This window comes from Oncorhynchus clarkii, chromosome 16 (assembly GCF_045791955.1).
Source record: "Oncorhynchus clarkii lewisi isolate Uvic-CL-2024 chromosome 16, UVic_Ocla_1.0, whole genome shotgun sequence".
Classification (NCBI taxonomy): domain Eukaryota; kingdom Metazoa; phylum Chordata; class Actinopteri; order Salmoniformes; family Salmonidae; genus Oncorhynchus; species Oncorhynchus clarkii.
The window spans coordinates 20,989,192-21,011,377 of NC_092162.1; the positions used below are offsets into that span (position 1 = coordinate 20,989,192).

The 22,186-nt window shown below is 41.3% G+C and overlaps 1 protein-coding gene across 1 annotated transcript in view; it reads left to right on the forward strand.

The window, feature by feature from the left end:
- The window catches only part of LOC139368186 (ankyrin repeat and fibronectin type III domain containing 1b), a 283,187-nt gene that overhangs the window by 210,636 nt on the left and 50,365 nt on the right, over positions 1 to 22,186 (forward strand). Inside the window, exon 6 of the mRNA XM_071106820.1 lies at positions 16,712 to 16,834. Within this exon, the coding sequence (XP_070962921.1) occupies positions 16,712 to 16,834 (123 nt within the window). The remainder of the gene's footprint in view (positions 1 to 16,711; positions 16,835 to 22,186) is intronic.

The window sequence follows — 22,186 nt, forward strand, 5'->3', positions numbered from 1 at the left end:
TGTCGTTCTGATTGATGATGGATTGTCATGGAAAGCACACCTAAAGACAATGGCCGATTAGATATCTCCTAAACAGAAGCACCGTTCTCAGTCGCTTATTACACAATGATCTTCCCATTCATCATTTCCTGTAACATGATATGGGCCAGCACACACCATACCAAACTGCTACTAACCTGCAGAAACGCTTTGTAAGAGCAATATCATCTGCCGGTTTCAGAAACCATTCAGCGCCACTTTAAAAAAATAAATTGGACTCCTAAATATTTATCAAAGTCATTATTTTCAAGTTGCTCAAATTTGTTTACGGCACTTTAAATCACTTTTGCGCTCATTCTTCAAACATTCTTTTACAGCCACATGTGGATTCCATAACTACCCAACAAGAAACAGAAACAACAGCTACGTCACCCACATTCAGGAACAACCGGTTCTCAATTCAGATTTACCTACAGAGGCCCTATGATGTGGAAGCCATTCCCGCCTGCCTTTGCCAAGCTATACCTGCCGTTGTTAAAAATAGAAAGGCATCTACTGTCCATCACAGTTCTACACCCCCCAGTAGCTTGACTTTTTGTACATTTCTTTATCTCTTTTGCATGTCGTTTTTATTTTATCATTTGTTTGTCCACACTGCTGAATCTGTGGGATTTATGACCATCACGGGGGGATTACTCGACAAGCCCTTTTGGGCTTTTTTCCCCTTTTGCACATACTGTTGTTGTTGTTTTTTTACTGTTACAAACTGTCTTTCTATTTGTGCAAATAAACAAAACTATACTTGCTTTCAATGAGAATGACAGATCTAGAACTCACATTTCTATGTGAATTTGGTCAAGTCACCCAAAAAGTTACTGATTGCCGCTTTAAAGCATACATTTAAATTACATTGTGAGCTAAAGATAAACATTTACAGTTTTTTAATATATAAATACATTTTCCTTCAAATATACTTTTTTAGAAAGTTCTAATGTTACGGTCGCCACTACAACAACAAAAAATTGGCCTTGAAATATGTAATTGAAATACTAATTGATTTATACCCATGTCTTGTAAGGTGTCATGTAGACATAATGGACATCACGGTCGCCTTAAGCTGTAACAACTTACTCCCCTACCGATGACACATGTCACTCCAATACACACTTTCCATGCCAGGGCTCGGTCATTCAATTATTGAATTATTGGAGAAATATTCTACTGCTTGTTATCTCGAAAATATCAATATATTTTATTGGCCCTATTCTAGGCCGCGTCAAAGTGAAATAAAAGAGGCATCGTCTACCATGTTGAGAAACCAATGTACATCTAGAGATTCCAGACGTCGGTTTGGAAGCAGTTAGAGATGGGCTCTTCCCAAATGGCACCATATTCCCTACATAGTGCACTTCTTTTGACCAGAGCCATTTGGGCCCTGGTCAGGAGTAGTGCACCACATAGGGAATAGAGTGCCATTTGGGATGTCCCCATGGAAAACAAGCCTTTCCTTGAGGAAGGTTTAATTAGATATGTTCATAGCTTGGCCCTGGTCTTTATGATTGGGGCATTGAAAGCCTTTTTGTTTGGCTAATGAAACACTTTAGGATATGTTCCTGGATCGAACAAGAGAGGGGATTGCCATCATGATAACAATAATAAGTGTGTGTGTGTGTGTGTGTGTGTGTGTGTGTGTGTGTGTGTGCGTTGTGTCAAAGCTCAGTTGGCTGAGATTGAGATGAAACAAAGCGACAGCTTCTTAAGCAATAATACAGCGCCTTCAGATAGTATTCACACCCTTTGCATTTTTACACATTTTGCTACAGCCTGAATTTAAAATGGATGAAATGAGATTTTTTTGTTGTCACTAGACTACACAAAGGAAAGGGACAGTTGGCTCAGAACAGAATGTAAATGTACACGGAGAGCTAGCGTTAGTAACATGGATGTCAATCTCTCATGGCTCAAAGTGGAGGAGAGACTTTATCACTACTAATTTTGTACGGCGCGTTGACAAGCTGAATGCACAGAGCTGTCTGTTTAAACTACTTGCACACAGCTCGTACACACATGTACAGTTGAAGTCGGAAGTTTACATGCACTTAGGTTGGAGTCATTAAAACTTGTTTTTCAACCACTCCACACATTTCTTGTTAACAAACTATAGTTTTGGCAAGTCGGTTATAGGGCATATACTTTCTGCATGACACAAGTAATTTTTCCAACAATTGTTTACAGACAGATTATTTCACTTATAGTTCGCTGTGTCACAATTACAGTGGGTCAGAAGTTTACATACACTAACTTGTCTGTGCCTTTAAACAGCTTGGAAAGGTCCAGGAAATTATGGCATGGCTTTAGAAGCCATCACTTGAGTCAATTGGAGGTGTAGCTGTGGATGTATTTCAAGGCCTACCTTCAAACTCAGTGCCTCTTTGCTTGACATCATGGGAAAATCAAAAGAAATCAGCCAATACCTCAGAAGAAGAATTGTAGACCTCCATAAGTCTGGTTCATTCTTGGGAGCAAATTCCAAACGCCTGAAGGTACCACATTCACCTGTACAAACAATTGAATGCAAGTATAAACACCATGGGACCACGCAGCCGTCATACCGCTCAGGATGGAGACGCGTTCTCCTAGAGATGAACGTGCTTTGGTGCGAAAAGTGCAAATCAATCCCAGAACAACAGCAAAGGACCTTGTGAAGATGCTGGAGGAAACAGGTACAGAATTATCTATATCCACAGGAAAACGAGTCCTATATCGACATAACCTGAAAGGCCGCTCAGCAAGGAAGAAGCCACTGCTCCAAAACTGCCGTAAAAAAGCCAGACTACGGTTTGCAACTGCACATGGGGACAAAGATCGTACTTTTTGGAGAAATGTCCTCTGGTCTGATGAAACAGAAGTAGAACTGTTTGGCCATAATGACCATCGTTGTGTTTGGAGGAAAAAGGGGGACGCTTGCAAGCCGAAGAACACCATCCCAACTGTGAAGGAGGGACTGGTGCACTTCACAAAATAGATGGCATCATGAGGGAGGAAAATTATGTGGATATATTGAAGCAACATCTCAAGACATGGGTCTTCCAAATGGACAATGACCCAAAGCATACTTCCAAAGTTGTGGCAAAATGGCTTAAGGACAACAAAGTCAAGGTATTGGAGTGGCCATCACAAAGCCCTGACCTCAGTCCCATAGAACTGAAATGGGCAGAACTGAAAAAGCGTGTGCGAACAAGAGGGCTACATACCTGACTCAGTTACACCAGCTCTGTCAGGAGGAATGTGCCAAAATTCACCCAACTTATTGTGGGAAGCTAATTGAGTGTATGTAAACTTGTAAACTTCTGACCCACTGGAAATGTGATGAAAGAAATAAAAGCTGAAATAAATCCTTCTCTCTACTATTATTCTGACATTTCACATTCTTAAAATAAAGTGGTGATCCTAACTGACCTAAGACAGGGAATTTTTACTAAGATTAAATGTCAGCATTTGTGAAAAACTGAGTTTTAAATGGTTTTAGCTATGTAAACTTCCTGTATATCAATCAAATGTATTTATACGCCCTTTTCACATCAGCAGATGTCACAAAGTGCTATACAGAAACCCAGCCTAAAACCCCAAACAGCAAGCAATGCAGATGTAGAAGCAAGGTGACTAGGAAAAACTCCCTAGAAAGGCAGGAATCTCTGAAAAAATCTAGAGAGGAACCAGGCTCTGAGGGGTGGCCAGTCCTCTTCTGGCTCTGTCGGGTGGAGATTATAAGAGTACATGGCCATTTAAGGCCAAATTGTTCTTCAAGATGTTCAAGTGTTCATAGATAACCAGCAGGGTCAAATGTCAGGAGTAAATGTCAGTTGGATTTTCATAGCCGAACATTCAGAGAGTTGAAAACAGCAAGGTCCGGGAGAAGGTAGCACGTCTGGTGAACAGGTCAGGGTTCCTTAGCCGCATGCAGAACAGTTGAAGCTGGAGCAGCAGCACGACCAGGTGGACTGGGGACAGCCAGGAGTCGTCAGGCCAGGTAGTCCTGAGGCATGGTCCTAGGGCTCAGGTCCTCCAGGAGGGGAGGGAGAGAGGGAGAGAGAGAGAATTAGAGGGAGAATACTTAAATTCACACAGGACACCATATAAGACAGGAAAATTACACCAAAATGACATGCCACCCGAGGTTTCTTCACAATCCCTAAGTCCAGAACAGGCGCACAGTACTACATAGAGCTATGACTACATGGAACTCTGTTCCACTTCAGGTAACTGATGAATGCAGTAGAATCAGAAGAAAAAAAACAGATACAAATACACCTTATTGAAGAGCGGCGACTGTGAAGAGGCACACACACAGGTACAGACACATGTATACGCACACACACGCTAGTACACACACTCTACACACACGTACAGTGTAGTGTTGTTGTATGGTGCTATATGACTTTTTGTATTGGTGCTATGTAGTGGTGTAAAAATGTTATATGATATATGTACTGTTGTATCTTTAGTTTTATGTGTAATGTAAGTGCCTTAATGTGTTTGGACCCCAGGAAGAGTGTCTGCCTTGGCAGCAGCTAATGGGGAACCCTAATAAATACAAATAAACAATACCCCATAATCTCAAAGTGGAATTGTGTTGTTAGATTTAATGAATTCAAAATAAAAAAAAGTTGACATGTCAAGTATTCAACCCATTTGTTATGGCAAGCCTAAATACTTTTGGGAGTACAAATGTGCTTAACAAGTCACATAATGTCGCATAATAAAATCCTAGAGGAATACCTGGTTCAGTCTACTTTCCAACAGACACCGGGAGAGTAATTCACCTAGCAGAAGGACAGTAACTTAAAACACAAGGCCAAATATACACTGGAGTTGCTTACCAAGACGACATTGAATGTTCCCGAGTGGCCTCGTTACAGTTTTGACTTCAATTGGCTTGGAAATCTATGGCAAGACTTGAAAATGGCCGTCAAGCAATGATCAACAGCCAACTAAATCAGTAACAGAGTTTAATGGGTGTGACGGGAGAAAACGGAGGGTGGATCAACAACATTGTAGTTACTCCACAATGCTAACCTAATTGACAGAGTGAAAAGAAGGAAGCCTGCACAGAACAAGCAAATCACTGCCAATGGTGATTCTTACATGCATTGACTCAGAGGTGTGAATACTTATGTCAATGAGATAGGCCTGTTTCCCAGTCTGCCTTGTAGAGATTGTGCACGCCCGGTATCCAAACATGCATTGCTTGAGAGATGAGGTCACCGGTCAAGTGTGTGTAGCTAGCTACCTAGTTTAAATATCAACAGTACTGCCACAGCAACATAACATTTGATTCATACTTGATAACGCTTGATTTAGCCCACATCATTATCAATATACAGTCTGGTTGGCTGATACACTCAGACTGCATCAACGACCCTTCCGACCAAACTCAATCCCTTCTTCAGTCGGGTTGCACATGTGTGTCAGGGCAGGAACAACACAGGTTTTCTACACTCTACACTGTAAAACAATATATATAATCCTGTTGTTTTTACGGTAGCTTACTGGCAGCCAGTTACCTGAAAGTTACTGTAGAAGAAAGTGCAGTATGTTACCGTAAATTTCCAAAGAAACGTTGATTTAACAGTACATTACGATAACATACTGTACCTGTATCCATACAAGCCTCTAGTCAGCCAGCCATATATAGTGAGTAAGAAGATTATAAATATTATATTTTGAAGTAATTATTTGATACGAGCATTGAAGATAAGTCGGGCTAACTAGCAGATTTACATTAATCATCAACATCAATGATAAGCTGATAGCCCACCCTCTTTTCCCGATGACAAATCATGTGTTTAGGAGGCGCTGTGACTTGCTTGCTCATTTGTGAAGATGAGTGAGTGTGTTGTTGCAGAAATAAATAGGCCTATGCTGCAGAGGCATTTGGTACGTTATGAATTTTGAGATATTAATTATGAAAGTCAAAAAAGGTGTTTTCATTTTGAGCACCTGCCCCCTGAAAGGTCTGTGCACATTCCTGATGACAACACACCATACACATGTGTCTCTAGTACATTGAGGAGTAATGCTGGTGTTCAACTGGTGCTGGTTGACCTTCATACCGCTACTACCAAGCTAAACGAAAACACTAGCAACCCACTGGGCACAGCACGTCATTTCAGCGTGGGTACTTTTTGTTTGATCAATGAAATGTCAATCTTTATTCACTCACTCAAAAGTTTGAAGTACTTAAGTAAAAAATACTTTGAAGTACTGTAACGGTCCTCGTTGCATGAAGAAGGTGTGGACCAAAGCGCAGCGTGGTACGTGTTCATGATTTTAATTTGACTGGACACTAAAACACAAAACAACAACGTGAATAAACAAACACCGACACAGTCCTGTAAGGAAACAAACTACCTTTTCCCACACAGGTGGGAAAACAGGCTACCTAAGTATGGTTCTCAATCAGAGACAACGATAGACAGCTGCCTCTGATTGAGAACCACACCAGGCCAAACACACAGTAATAGAAAACATAGAATGCCCACCCCAACTCACGCCCAAACCAAAAACCCAAACCAAAATAGAGACATAAAAAGGATCTCTAAGGTCAGGGCGTGACAAGTACTACTAATCTGTACTTTACTTTAGTATTTATATTTTTGACCATTTTTACTTTTACTCCACTCCATTCCTAAAGAAGAAAATTTATGTTTTACTCTGTACATTTTACATGACACTTAAAAGTACTCCTTACATTTAGAATGCTCAACCAGGACAGAATTAGGGCACCTATCAACATAACACGTTGTCATCCCTACTGCCTCTGATCTGGCGGACTCATGAAACACAAGTACCTAGTTTAAGATACATATTTTTATTCAGTTTGGAGTGTGCCCCTGTTTGTCCGTAATTAAAAATAATATGAAAATTGTGCCGTCTGGTTTGCTTAATATAAGGAATTTGATGTAAAGCATTTACCTTTACTTTGTACTTTTACTCAAGTATGACGATTGAGTACTTTTCTACCACTGTACTTAAGTACATTTAAATCAGATACGTTTAGACTTTTACTCAAGTAGTATTTTACTGGGTAACTTTCACTTTTACTTGAGTCATTTTTTGTTAAGGTATCTTTACTTTTACTCAAGTATGACGATTGAGTGCTTTTCTACCACTGTACTTAAGTACATTTAAATCAGATACGTTTAGACTTTTACTCAAGTAGTATTTTACTGGGTAACTTTCACTTTTACTTGAGTCATTTTCTGTTAAGGTATCTTTACTTTTACTCAAGTATGACGATTGAGTGCTTTTCTACCACTGTACTTAAGTACATTTAAATCAGATACGTTTAGACTTTTACTCAAGTAGTATTTTACTGGGTAACTTTCACTTTTACTTGAGTCATTTTCTGTTAAGGTATCTTTACTTTTACTCAAGTATGACTTTTCAGTACTTTTTCCACCACTGGTTTTAAGCATAGTGATAGCACATTGGGAATTCGACAAATTCCAATGGAAAAACTTCTAAATGGGTTGTCATTGCACTTTCAACCATATACAGTACCTTCAGAAAGTATTCTCTACTTTTTCCAGATTTTGTTGCGTTAAAAAGGGGGATTAAAATGGATGGAATTGTCATTTTTTGACAACGATCTACACAAAGCACTCTAATGTCAAAGTGAAAGAAAAATTATAACATTTGCAAAACACTAATATATCTTGATTAGATTAGTATTCAACCCGCTGAGTCAATACATGTTAGAATCACGTTTGGCAGTGATTACAGCTGTGAATCTTTCAGGGTAAGTCTCTAAGAGCTTTGCACACCTGGAGTGTGCAACCTTTGCCCATTTTTCTTTAAAACATTCTTCAAAGCTCTGTCAAATTAGTTGTTGATCATTGCTAGACAACCATTTTCAAGTCGTGCTATAGATTTTCAAGCAGATTTCAATTAAAACTGTAACGTGGCTACTAAGGAACAGTCACTGTGTTCTTGGTAAGCAACTCCAGTGTAGATTTGGCCTTGTTTTAGGTTGTTGTCCTGCTGAAAGGTGAATTCATCTCCCAGTGTCTGGTGGAAAGCAGACTGAACAAAGTTTTCCTCTAGGATTTTGCCTGTGCTTAGCTCCATTTAGTTTCTTTTTTTATCATGAAAAACTCGAAAAACTTGAAAATTGATTACAAGCATACCCATAACATTATGCAGCCATCACTATGCTTGAAAATATGGAGAGTGGTACTCAGTAATGTGTTGTATTGGATTTGTCCCAAACATAACACTTTTTATTCAGGACAAAAAGTGAATTGCTTTGCCACATTATTTACAGCATTACTTTAGTGCCTTGTACATCACTGGGGCTGAAGTCCCTGCCATCCAGGACCTTTATATCAGTTGGTGTCAGAGGAAGGCCCGCAAAATTGCCAAAGACTCCAGCAACTCAAGCCTGTTACCATCTGGAAAATGGTACCGGAGTATCGGCTCTCGGACCAATAGGCTCCGAGACAGCTTTTTTTCTTTTTTTTATATACCCCTTTTTCTCCCCAATTTCGTGTTATCCAATTGGTAGTTACAGTTTTGTCCCATCACTGCAACTCCCGTACGGACTCAGGAGAGGCAAAGGTTGAGAGCCGTGCGTCCTCCAAAACACGACCCAGCCAAGCCGCACTGCTTTTTGACAACAATGCCCACTTAACCCAGAATAGCTCTTGATGACTTCACAAATGCTATATAGGCCTGAACAGTATAATTGATGATATATGACTCATAGAATGTTTACATTTTTTTGCTCTGTTAAACCCACCCTTTGGAATGACTTCGATAGCAACAGTGAATCTATTTTGTTATTAATAGATCGCTCAATAATAATTCTCACGATAGTACGTTGGTAGTAGTTAGTGATAACTCTGGATGGGAGACCAAATGGATAGCTGTAGAATGATCAGCTCTCTGGGAGGTTGCTGTCTGATGGTGGATATAACGTTGAAGATCTGACGTTGTTTCAAAGGTACAAATTCAACATATTTTATATAAGGTGTCTATGTTGAAAATTGGTTACCATGATGACATAATTCTGTGGTTGTAATTTGACCCTCAAACAATCATTTTGTATTTATTTTTTGTATGCCTTTTTGCAAATCCAATGCATTTTCCACATAGATTCTACGTCACAACACATTGAGAAATGATGTGGAAACAACGTTGATTCATCCAGTTCTTGCCCAGTGGGAACTCTGTTAATTCAACGTTTAGTTTTGAGTGGAAGCTAGTTGCTTAAACCCTGACTATCCAATTACAATCGGTCTCCAGTAACAGGCTCTTACTTACGTCTCTAAGCGAAGTGAAACTGCACTGATAATGATAGGCTTTGTGAAAGGAGTATAGAAGAGCTGAACAATCAGTGCTTTAGCAGAGCGCCTACAGTCGTGAACACGGACGCTTTGGAAAGAATCAGAACACTTTATTGCTGCCATGGTAACAGAAGAACAGAGAGGGAAAGTGACATTTGTTTTTCGCAGCAACTGGGAGTGTGCTCCATGACAACGATGTCGGTGTGTTTGACTGAAATGAATTAAGTTTGTGAGAGAGAGGTGAACGGTTTGTGCGTATCACTACACAAGCCATTGAGTCTATCTCAACAAAGGCACTCTTGTACTACAGGAGAGAAAAGAGCCTTTGTGTGTGTGTGTGTGTGTGTGTGTGTGTGTGTGTGTGTGTGTGTGTGTGTTCTTTGTGAATGTGTGTGTAAGCCATACTGATATATTGTACTCTGCCATATCTGGTTGTTATCAACAAAATTTAGGCACTAAAGGGACTGTCCTTGAAGCCCTGAAAACGAACCAATGAGCCTTAGTTTGTGTCATGGGGCATACAGTACAGAACCAGTAACATCACAGGGACAAATTCCCAACGTCAGTTTGATTAAGTGGAGAACAGGTAGACTAAATCTAGGTCATCTCTCTGCAAACTCTCACTCTCTCTCTCTCTCTCTCTCTCTCTCTCACACACACACACACACACACACACACACACACACACACACACACACACACACACACACGCACACACACACACACACACACACACACACACACACACACACACACACACACACAGAGACACACACACACACACACACACACACAGAGTAAGGCTGGGTTCGAAGGTCCCTCCAAGGGGATTACATCATCACAGGATGCCCACGTTCTGGGTGATGTCATGAGGAACAGCTGTAGGAGGGGTTAGAAAGTAAAGGCACACACAAAAACACACACTTATTCTCAACTCCCTACAACAGGAGTTTCCTAAAGGACAACCACTGTGCCGACAAACAATCAAAAGCAAAGGGTGGCCGTCCTATTACCTCTAACCAGATCATTGGCCGTCCTATTGCCCCTAACCAGATCATTGGCCGCCCTATTACCTCTAACCAGATCATTGGCCGTCCTATTACCTCTAACCAGATCATTGGCCGCCCTATTACCTCTAACCAGATCATTGGCCGTCCTATTACCTCAAACCAGATCATTGGCCATCCTATTACCTCTAACCAGATCATTGGCCGCCCTATTACCTCTAACCAGATCATTGGCCGCCCTATTACCTCTAACCAGATCATTGGCCGCCCTATTACCTCTAACCAGATCATTGGCCGTCCTATTACCTCTAACCAGATCATTGGCCGTCCTATTACCTCTAACCAGATCATTGGCCGCCCTATTACCTCTAACCAGATCATTGGCCGTCCTGTTACCTCAAACCAGATCATTGGCCATCCTATTACCTCTAACCAGATCATTGGCCGCCCTATTACCTCTAACCAGATCATTGGCCGCCCTATTACCTCTAACCAGATCATTGGCCGTCCTATTACCTCTCTAACCAGATCATTGGCCATCCTATTACCTCTAACCAGATCATTGGCCGCCCTATTACCTCTAACCAGATCATTGGCTGTCCTATTACCTCTAACCAGATCATTGGCCGCCCTATTACCTCTAACCAGATCATTGGCCGCCCTATTACCTCTCTAACCAGATCATTGGCTGTCATTATTTATCGATGATAAAATAAGTTGGCCCTTTCCCTCTCATTAAACGACACTGTAGACATCTCTTCAACGGGTCAATGTTGGCCTTTATATTTATCGTTTATTGAAGGGCTACAATTATTATTCAAGTACCATTTTGTTTTATGAATATGGAGAATGTAAATTATGTTTTGGAGTCCCCCATAGTACTTGGCACTTGGCGGGCACAAGCAGTGGCACTAGTCTAATTTAGCAGTGTACTAATAATAATAATTTGGTGGGTGCTCTTTCACACATGTACATGTGTATATTAATACACATGAGTGAATTGGAATTGTGTATTTTGCGTTTCCCAACTCTCCCTGAGAAAACCCTCGGTCTGCCTTGTCGACTTGGGGATTCAACTTGCAACCTTCCGGTTACTGGCCCAATGCGCTAACTATGAGCTGAACCCCTGTCCGGCCTAATCTCCCATCAATTAGGCTGCCGTCTGACGATATTCCCACACCCTCTCACATGATTCATACTGGAAAATATACTTGTTGGTTGTTTGGGATGGAGGTGGAAGTGGAAGTGGGAAATGAGCGGGGAGATCGTGCCGATGGGGTTAGTGTTAAGTACTAACCCCATCGGCAGGTAGCCTAGTTGTTAAGAGTGTTGGGCCAGTAACCGAAAAAGGTCGCTGGTTTGAATCCCCGAGTCGACTAGCTGAAAAATCTGTCTGTGTGCTTGAGCAAGGCACTTAAACCTAATTGCTCCTGTAAGTCGCTCTGGATAAGTGTCTACAATATATATACAGTATATATATATATATATATATATATATATATATATATATATATATATATATATATATAGTACCAGTCAAAAGTTTATACACCTACTCATTCAAGGGTTTTTCTTTATTTTTGCTATTTTCTACATTGTAGAATAATAGTGAAGACATCAAAACTATGAAATAACACATGGAATCATGTAGTAACCAAAAAAGTAGCCACCCTTTGCCTTGATGACAGCTTTGCACACTCATGGCATCCAAACTTCTTCCATTTAAGAATGATGGAGGCTACTGTCTTCTTGGGGACCTTCAAGGCTGCAGAATGATGGAAGCCACTGTCTTCTTGGGGACCTTCAAGGCTGCAGACATTGTTTGGTACCCTTCCCCAGATCGGTTTCTCGACACAATCCTGTCTCGGAGCTCTACGGACAATTCCTTTGACCTCATGGCTTGGTTTTAGAATACAGCTGTAACGTAACAAAATGTGTAAAAAGAGAAGGGGTCTGAATACTTTCCAAATGCACTTAACCTCCAACAGTGCAGGTCAAAAAGAGAAGTGAATGAAATAATAATATATACATTTTTACAACAGTAACAATGATCAATGTAAATTGGGGTGGTGGGGGCAGGGTAAATGACTGAGGAACCTTACAGATAATTGTATGTATGGGGTACAGAGATGAGGTAGTCATTCAAAAATCATGTTAAACACGGTTACTGCACACAAAGTGAGTCCATGCAACTTATTATGTGACTTGTTAAGAAAACGTTTACTCCTGAACTTATTTAGTCTTGCCATAACAAAGGGGTTGGATACTTATTGACTCAAGACATTTCCCCTTTTTATTTTTTTATTCACTTGTAAACATTTCGAAAAACATAATTCCACTTTGACATTATGGGGTATTGTGTGTAGGCCAGTGACAAGACATTTTAATCCATTCAATTTAAATCATTTTAAAATCAGGCTGTGACATAACAAAATGTGGAAAAAGGGGTGTGAACACTTTCTGAATGCACTGTAGCTGCCTAGTGCTGGCTATTCAGCGACTGATGGTCCTGGGGTAGAAGCTATTGGCTTGTCTTACAGTTTTTGCAATGATGTCCCTACTGTATACTGCCCGCGTCTGAATGATGGAAGCAGGGAGAACAGGCCGTGGCTCGGGTGGCTGAGGTCCTTGATGATCTTCTTGGCCTTCCTGTGACACCTGGTGTTGTAGGTGTCCTGGAGGGCAGGCAGTGTTCACCCAATGGTTCATTTGGCTGAGTTTTCCACCCTCTCTAGAGCCTTGCGGTCAGTGGCGGTGGAGTTGCCGTGCCAGGTTTTGATGCAGCCTGACAGTGTTCTTTCGATGGTGCTCTTATGATGGTGCACTGTGAGGGTCCTTGGGGATAGAACCCGAATTTCTTCAGCCTCCTGAGGTTGAATTGTTATTGCCGTTGCCTTCTTCACCACAGTGTCCATATGGTTTTGAAAATTTCAGCTCCTCTGAGACGTGCTTGCCGAGGAACTTTATGTTTTTGACTGTCGCCATGGCAGCCCCGTTGATGAGGATGGGGGGGGGGGGGGGCGTGCCCTGCCCGGTTCCTCCTGAAATACTCAATCAGCTCCTTTGTTTTGCTGACGTTGAGGGAGAGGTTGTTTTACCCGGCACCACGCCGTCAGAGTGCATACCTCCTCTCTGTAGGCCCCATCTCGTCATTGTTGGTAGTCAGGCCTACTCCTGCCGTGTCGTCAGCGAACTTGATGGTGGAGTTGGGACTGTGCGAGGCCATGCAGTTGTGTGAAAACAGGGGTTACAGGAGGGGACTGAAGATGCACTTATGTGGGCACCCCGTGTTGAGGATCCGTGTGGTCACCGGTGCAATGCTCTAACCGCTAGGCCACCACCTGATAATATTAATGAGTAGGGACTCTTACTCATGTCAACTAAAAGTAACAAAAAAATGGCACCAATTACTCTGTCCAAAGTCAAGACAGAACTTAATTTATTGAGAAGACAGAGATCCGAATTTGCCATCCATCGAGTTAGACTCAATCGTTACTTCCATGGTAATCGTCCCAATCGTTTACCTGCCGACAAACTACACAGTAGTGATCAATTTAGCCGATATAGTGACTATTGAATCTGAAACGGGGGGGAATTATTATCCGAACCCACATAAATCAATAAAAGATTCTCCCACTTCTATAAACAACTGTACACATCTGATAGTAAATCCACACCAAGCCAGACTAAGAAGTCCTTTCTAAAATAGTTAAGATCTCATCTTCTCTCAACAGAGGAAGCCACCTCACTGGGTGCCCAAATCCCTCTCAATGAACTCAAAAGGGCATTGGATAGCATGAATAAAGGCACATATCACCTGGATGGGATTCATATCACCTGGATGGGATTCATATCACCTGGATGGGATTCATATCACCTGGATGGGATTCATATCACCTGGATGGAATTCATATCACCTGGATGGGATTCATATCACCTGGATGGGATTCATATCACCTGGATGGGATTCATATCACCTGGATGGGAAATGTTGAATCAATTAGGTCCACTATTGCTCGAAATGATTAACACGGCCGTTCACAAAGTTTCATTTGGGAGAGATGTGAATACAGCACAAATGTTGCACTTGTTAAAAAAAGGTAAGGATGCCATCCAGTCTTCTCACTATCTCCCCCTATCATTCACAAACACAGATATTGCATGTGAAACTGTTTTCCAAAATGTTGTCATCCCGTCTCGAGACATACCCAAATTGGTCCACACGGACCAAAGGGGGTGTGTTAAAAAAAAAACACTTCTCCTCGTATAACCTCTGTCGACTATTAAATATCTTAAATGCTTAATCAACCGGTTGTATTATCTCTCTCGATGCAGAAAAAGCTTTTAATAGACTAGAATGGTCATATCTCTGCCAGAAGCTTTAGCAGAGCGCTCAGATCCTTTCAATCCGACCTCAGTCGATGGAATAACATCCCAGTTGCTTTAAAGGTGCAATATGCACTATACCCTACGAGGTGCGGAACCTGCTGGTTTCCTGTTCTACCTGATTATTAATTGTACCCACCAGGTCTAAATCAGTCCCTGATTAGAGATCAACAACGAAAAAATGCAGTGGAACTGGCTTCGTACCATCTAAACCGCTGTGAAATATGTTTTCCATAACCAAAAATAGGATATTTTCAACTGTTTAACGCTGATGTACAAAACCGAAAGTAAAAGACGCACAAAGAAAACTTAAGAATGGGAAGCATAGAAATAGCATCCATAGAATGTATCTACTGCTTCTTAGACTTGCTTTCAATGAGAATGACAAATCTATAACTAGCATTTCTCTGTTTAAAAAGTTACATATTGCAGCTTTAACTGGCAGAATATCTATTGTCAAAGTGAATATGTTGCCACGGCTGAATTTCTGTAGTTCAATGCTTCCCATGGCTCCCCCTTCTGGCTATTGGGGGTTGGATGAAGACATGTTGGCTGGGTGAGGTTGGAGGAATGGGATGCGAGGTTGGGTTTGAAACGTTTGTATATATATTGAATTTATTATCTCTTCAACTTTATAATATGATCAAAATGATCAATACTGTAGTTTATGTACCTTTTGTAATGTGTTCTTCCTTTTGTCTTCTTCCTCCTCTTATGAGGGGCAGCCCACAGGTACAATGTGTGAAATAATGAATTGAAAATATATTAACAGCATTTGACTTTATATTAGTTTAAATATAGTACCTGTGAGGCCCCAACATTTTATACAAACGTTCCATAATTACCACCACGACTGGACAGTTTTTGTGTTTTAGGAACACACGGTATCTTTCTCGATGTCCTCACATTGTTCTCACCACAACCTCATGAAACATTCTGGGGAACGTTTAAAGAACAGATGAAATGTGTTCTAGGAAAGGTCTCGCAACATCAGGAGAATGTTTTAGACAAACGTTCCATAATTACCCCCACGACTGGACAGTTTTTGTGTTCTGAACACATTTGCCTCGACCTAACGAATGCTCTGGGAAGATTCACAGAACCAATTTTTGGTTTGCTAGGTGGATCCAAAGGTTGTGCATTCAATCCCAGTGGGTGACACTTGTTTTTAATCGTCATGGGATTAGATCCATCCGCCACCCCCGTCCACAACACCCTAGCCTACTTGATGGTAGTGCTCACTGTTGCCCCTAGTGTCCAATTTGAAGGCATTTTGCAACATCTTCAGGATATTTTATCATTTTCAATGACAGCCTAGGAACATCGGGTTAACTGCCTTGTTCAGGGGTAGAACAACAGATTTGTACCTTGTCAGTTCAGGAATTCGATGTTCCAACCTTCCAGTTACTAGTCCAACACTCTAACCACTAAGCCACCCCTAGGTTGGGGTTGATACATGGACAGATGTCCAATTTGTAAATCAATCTTGAGTGATCTGGCTGGTTTACACTTAAAATATCTGATCAAAATCAGTTCACTTTGCATCTTTTAATCATCTACACCTGTCTAAAAAATGTTGGCACAATCAGAATGTGGACAAGATCATGACAAAGGAAGAATGTTAGAACCAAGTATAAACAGGGCTCTTGTGAGTGCAACTCTTTGATGCCAAATAGCTTTTAAAGCAATGATTGGTCCCCATGCTGTTACCACAGCAATATTACCAGAGCTGAATCTCATCAAATCAGCCTGTGATGAATAACAGGAAATATGAAAATGTTCCGTTTTTAATTTAGACAGATAGGGAGGGCTGGGACATTGCCAACCTAATATAGAGAGTTTCTTTTTCCCAACAGTGAGTGATCACAGCTTTCTCAGAAAGCAATAGTCCTTCAAGGGAATAGTTATAATATTAGAGATGTATGCTTCATCTGTTGATTACTTTTTTGGACTAAGTACTGACTCTGTGTGTATTTGTGTTCCCTCATCCAGGCCAGAGTCGAGCATATCCAAATTCACTCACCGGCTGTCCCTAAAAGAGCGGCAGACCAAACCTGAGAAGACTACACTGGATAGACCTCCGTCCTACAGGAGGCGCTCTCTCAGTCTGGACTGGTAAGGGTCATAGTATTACTTACTATACACCGAACGTGGCTTGTGTTGGAATAATTTGTTACTGTATACCAATCTCTTTGAGAAAAATGTGGAATTTCAGTTTACTTCCTGAATTGACTTCATTTAATTGGAACTGACCCAACCTTGCTGCACACCAAACATGGCTTGTGTTGGAATACTTATTTTCATCTTTGTCCTTGCCTCCGTGACTCCATTACCTTTAATAGGGTCGTTCCGCGAAAAGAGTACCTTTTGCTTCTCTTTGATATTTTAAGTAGAACTTGTGCACCAATATTGCATTTTAAAAGCCTGTTATATTAAATGAAGTGCCATTTTAATATAGACCACGTACAATGAAATACAGTGCCTTGCGAAAGTATTCGGCCCCCTTGAACTTTGCGACCTTATGCCACATTTCAGGCTTCAAACATAAAGATATAAAACTGTATTTTTTTGTGAAGAATCAACAACAAGTGGGACACAATCATGAAGTGGAACGACATTTATTGGATATTTCAAACTTTTTTAACAAATCAAAAACTGAAAAATTGGGCGTGCAAAATTATTCAGCCCCCTTAAGTTAATACTTTGTAACGCCACCTTTTGCTGCGATTACAGCTGTAAGTCGCTTGGGGTATGTCTCTATCAGTTTTGCACATCGAGAGACTGAAATCTTTTCCCATTCCACCTTGCAAAACAGCTCGAGCTCAGTGAGGTTGGATGGAGAGCATTTGTGAACAGCAGTTTTCAGTTCTTTCCACAGATTCTCGATTGGATTCAGGTCTGGACTTTGACTTGGCCATTCTAACACCTGGATATGTTTATTTTTGAACCATTCCATTGTAGATTTTGCTTTATGTTTTGGATCATTGTCTCGTTGGAAGACAAATCTCCGTCCCAGTCTCAGGTCTTTTGCAGACTCCATCAGGTTTTCTGCCAGAATGGTCCTGTATTTGGCTCCATCCATCTTCCCATCAATTTTAACCATCTTCCCTGTCCCTGCTGAAGAAAAGCAGGCCCAAACCATGATGCTGCCACCACCATGTTTGACAGTGGGGATGGTGTGTTCAGGGTGATGAGCTGTGTTGCTTTTACGCCAAACATAACGTCTTGCATTGTTGCCAAAAAGTTCAATTTTGGTTTCATCTGACCAGAGCACCTTCTTCCACATGTTTGGTGTGTCTCCCAGGTGGCTTGTGGCAAACTTTAAACAACACTTTTTATGGATATCTTTAAGAAATGGCTTTCTTCTTGCCACTCTTCCATAAAGGCCAGATTTGTGCAATATACGACTGATTGTTGTCCTATGGACAGAGTCTCCCACCTCAGCTGTAGATCTCTGCAGTTCATCCAGAGTGATCATGGGCCTCTTGGCTGCATCTCTGATCAGTCTTCTCCTTGTATGAGCTGAAAGTTTAGAGGGACGGCCAGGTCTTGGTAGATTTGCAGTGGTCTGATACTCCTTCCATTTCAATATTATCGCTTGCACAGTGCTCCTTGGGATGTTTAAAGCTTGGGAAATCTTTTTGTATCCAAATCCGGCTTTAAACTTCTTCACAACAGTATCTCGGACCTGCCTGGTGTGTTCCTTGTTCTTCATGATGCTCTCTGCGCTTTTAACGGACCTCTGAGACTATCACAGTGCAGGTGCATTTATACGGAGACTTGATTACACACAGGTGGATTGTATTTATCATCATTAGTCATTTAGGTCAACATTGGATCATTCAGAGATCCTCACAGAACTTCTGGAGAAAGTTTGCTGCACTGAAAGTAAAGGGGCTGAATAATTTTTCACGCCCAATTTTTCAGTTTTTGATTTGTTAAAAAAGTTTGAAATATCCAATAAATGTCGTTCCACTTCATGATTGTGTCCCACTTGTTGTTGATTCTTCACAAAAAAATACAGTTTTATATATTTATGTTTGAAGCCTGAAATGTGGCAAAAGGTCGCAAAGTTCAAGGGGGCCGAATACTTTCGCAAGGCACTGTACATCTGATGTTTAACATAAAGACTTGCTGTGACTTCTCGGAAGATTTTGACCCACTTAACCCCAACATTTCTCCAGGTTCTCACCATCATCGTAAGTCCCTAGTTATGCCCCAGTTATTTTGTTGCTTTGACAAACTCATTTCTGAAGATTATTACTTTCATGTGATGAGTGATTCCTTTGCGTCTGTCCCTCATTTCAAGGTCAACTCTTGTTACGTGAACTGAACTTTCATTTTAATAGGGCAAAAAAACAATGAATGTTTTTATTGAAAGGAAACATTGAACATCCACTCGTCAAATCATAGTTGTAAAGTCAGGTGAGCTAATTCTACTCTTTCTGTACATTTTCTGGTGTTTTGTGGTGGGAAACTGAGCGGTCGAGCATAAAACGTCAACCCTGCTACCCATAGATAGACAGGCTAGAGATGTTTTAAGAATTTCAATTTCTCAGTGAAGCTTGCATTCAATTGCCCCTCCCTGTTGCACACAACAAGCTTTCATTCCCCCTGTCACAAGGGGATTTATGACTGATTTAAGATGAAATCCTCAACCCTGTTACATTCAATTCTGGTACTTTATTTGGCACTTAAAGGGAAACTCCTCTGAAAAACTCCACTGAAAAACTATCATTGGTATTTTTTTAATTAGTCCACTGTTGATACAGTTCGTTAATGTTTTGCATGTCAGCAGTAAGGTTTTCAAGATATTTGACTACAAGAAGCAAAGTGTCACTTGCCACGTCATCATGAGGACCCCCACAAATGTATTAAGTTGAACATCTTTATGACAGAATGTTAAAATGTTGTTATTATTATTATTTTTTTATACTAAGTTGCACTAGCCTAAAGGTACTTAATCGGTGGACCGACCCAAAGGTAAAGAAACTGTAGATGTCTACTATGGTGTTCTCAAAAATCAAGTCCTCAGATCAGTGGGCATGAAAGAAAGGAGATTATGGAAGGAACTTATTGGAGTATCGATCTAAACTGCCTTAGTTCCATCAATACTATTGCGACGAGTCACATGCACAGACTGCGAGAGGTAGGTGATAAAACAGCAGAGAATTTGAATGGTGAAATGCAAACTGGTGGCAGCTTTGGGATCCATTGTGGGATTCCTCAGATCTCAGTGGGAATGATTGGAGTCACTGGGGTGACACAGAGGGATATAGAGCTGTGTTGGGAGTAGTTTGGGTGGGTTTGGCTGGGGAGGGTAGTTGTAGGGGTGGGGTCCTTTTCTGCCTCTGCGTCTGGGATTCGTTGAGAAGCGCCAGGCCAGTCTGCTCCAGTGGCGCCGCTTCATCTTGCTGTTGTAAAGCTCCGGTCTTCAGGCAGACGATGAAAAGAGTTTGAAACCTTTCCTTTCACGAGGCTGCTTTCTCGTCCTGTCCCACCCCATTGGAATCCTTCCCAGTCTCCTTTGGCTTCCACCTCCTGTCTTCTTGTTCATCTGCCCATCTATACTTCTGTCTGTCCATCCATCTATCCTCTCCTCAGATCTCCTGCTATGCACTCTTGGCCCCACTTACTTCCCCCTATTTCACCATTGAATCTACTACAACCAGGATCTGGCATGATCGAGCACTTACTTTAATACTCCAATTCATCTGGTCCAAAAAAACTCTAATATCCTGTTTCCCCAAATGTTGCGTTGTTGTGCTCGACATATCAGAGTTGGACTGTGTGTACTGGACAAGTGTCTGGTTGATGAGTGACAGAGGTGAGGTTCTGTGAGGTCTACGGTGCGGTCTGCTGTGAGGTCTCATGAGGTCTCACGTGTGGTCTACGACTAGAGGTCTGGATGTGTGGTCTGCGACTACAGGGCTGGTGTTAAGTTTGTGAGCACTGGTGTGCTGTGAGGTCCTTCAACTGTGCCGTGTTCCCTGAAGTAGCGCGTGGTACGCAGGGACCTGGATTGATGTGGTCTGTTCTTAATGAAACACAGTGGGTAGATTGGACACACTCATTTACGAGGAGGGGGTTGACTAGCCTACAGCTGGATTAGAACTTTCTCCGGGAGAGCGACTGTTATAAACCCAGAACGACTGGCCTTTGTGACATCATAAACGCGAGACCCCGAGAGGAGACGTTCAAGGTTACAGATGAGCCATGCTACTGTAGGTGAAACGGGGTCAGTCCGGCTCCGTAGGAATAAAACGTAGCCACTCTGGAATGCACAGTCTTCCTCAGCGGAAACATGTGTGCTGTAGTATCATCTATTGAAAACTTCCTTTAAGCACTTGCATTTTTGCAATTGTTAAAGGCCCAGTGTAGTCAAAAACTACATTTTTCTGTGTTTTATATATATTGTCACACTATGGGTTTGGAATAATACTGTACAATTGTGAAAATGATGATAATACCCCCTTAGTGAAATAGCTGTTTGAAAAGACTGCCTGAAATGTCAGTCTGTTTTGTTGGGATGGAGTTTTGGCATGCCTGGTGACATCACCAAGCAGTAAATTAGTTAATAGACCAATAAGAAAGAGTTCTAAACCTCTCTGCCAATAACATAATTGTTCCCTTCCCCACTCAGACCACACCCAGACAGTCCTTGCTAAGAATCTATTTTTGTTTCTTGTTGACCATTATAATTGAAAACTATCACAGTTAGGTACTTCATTGTTACTCAGAAATTATTTGAGATTGAGATAAAAACGGCTGTATTGGGCCTTTAACATGTCTGGTACTTTCTGGATTGTAAAGTTTAGACATTTTTTCAAATAATCTCTAATCACAGGATAAAGTACTACTCATCATGTTTTGACCACTGCCATTGTAGTAGAATGAACATGAAATGGAATTAATGACTAGGCTACATACGGTTTAGTTCTCTAGAGGCTGAAGTATTCTTTTGATCACAGAACAAACCTCCTCAAGTTTGGCCCTCACACTGTAACGTAAGACGACACTTACATCTAACAGCAGGCTTGGTATCTATAGGCAAGCTTTTACCAGTGCCCCACCATAAAACTGTTTCAGGCAATTTCAATGCTTAATCATCTATTTACAGGACTGTTGCCATTTATTTGTACTTACGTCTCGGACGGAAACAGAAACGCCGCATTTACTATGTCCTGAGCCAAGAAAACAAGCAAAAGGTTGAAATAGGAGCTGTTTTGTAACTGTATCAAAGTGTTGGCGTGCTGGCTGGGTCCTGGGAGAACGCCATAATAAAAGATAATGGTTGTGTTATTGTTATTGGTAATCACAGTAAATGAGCTCTAGGGGGACTCGTAGACGAGGGAGGGAGAAGGGGGAGGCAGAGGGAGAAAAGGGTTATGGTTATGGCTGGCGATATGAAACAACATATTGAAGTGTTTTATCAGGAAACCATCATCATTAATCATGCTTGAGGGC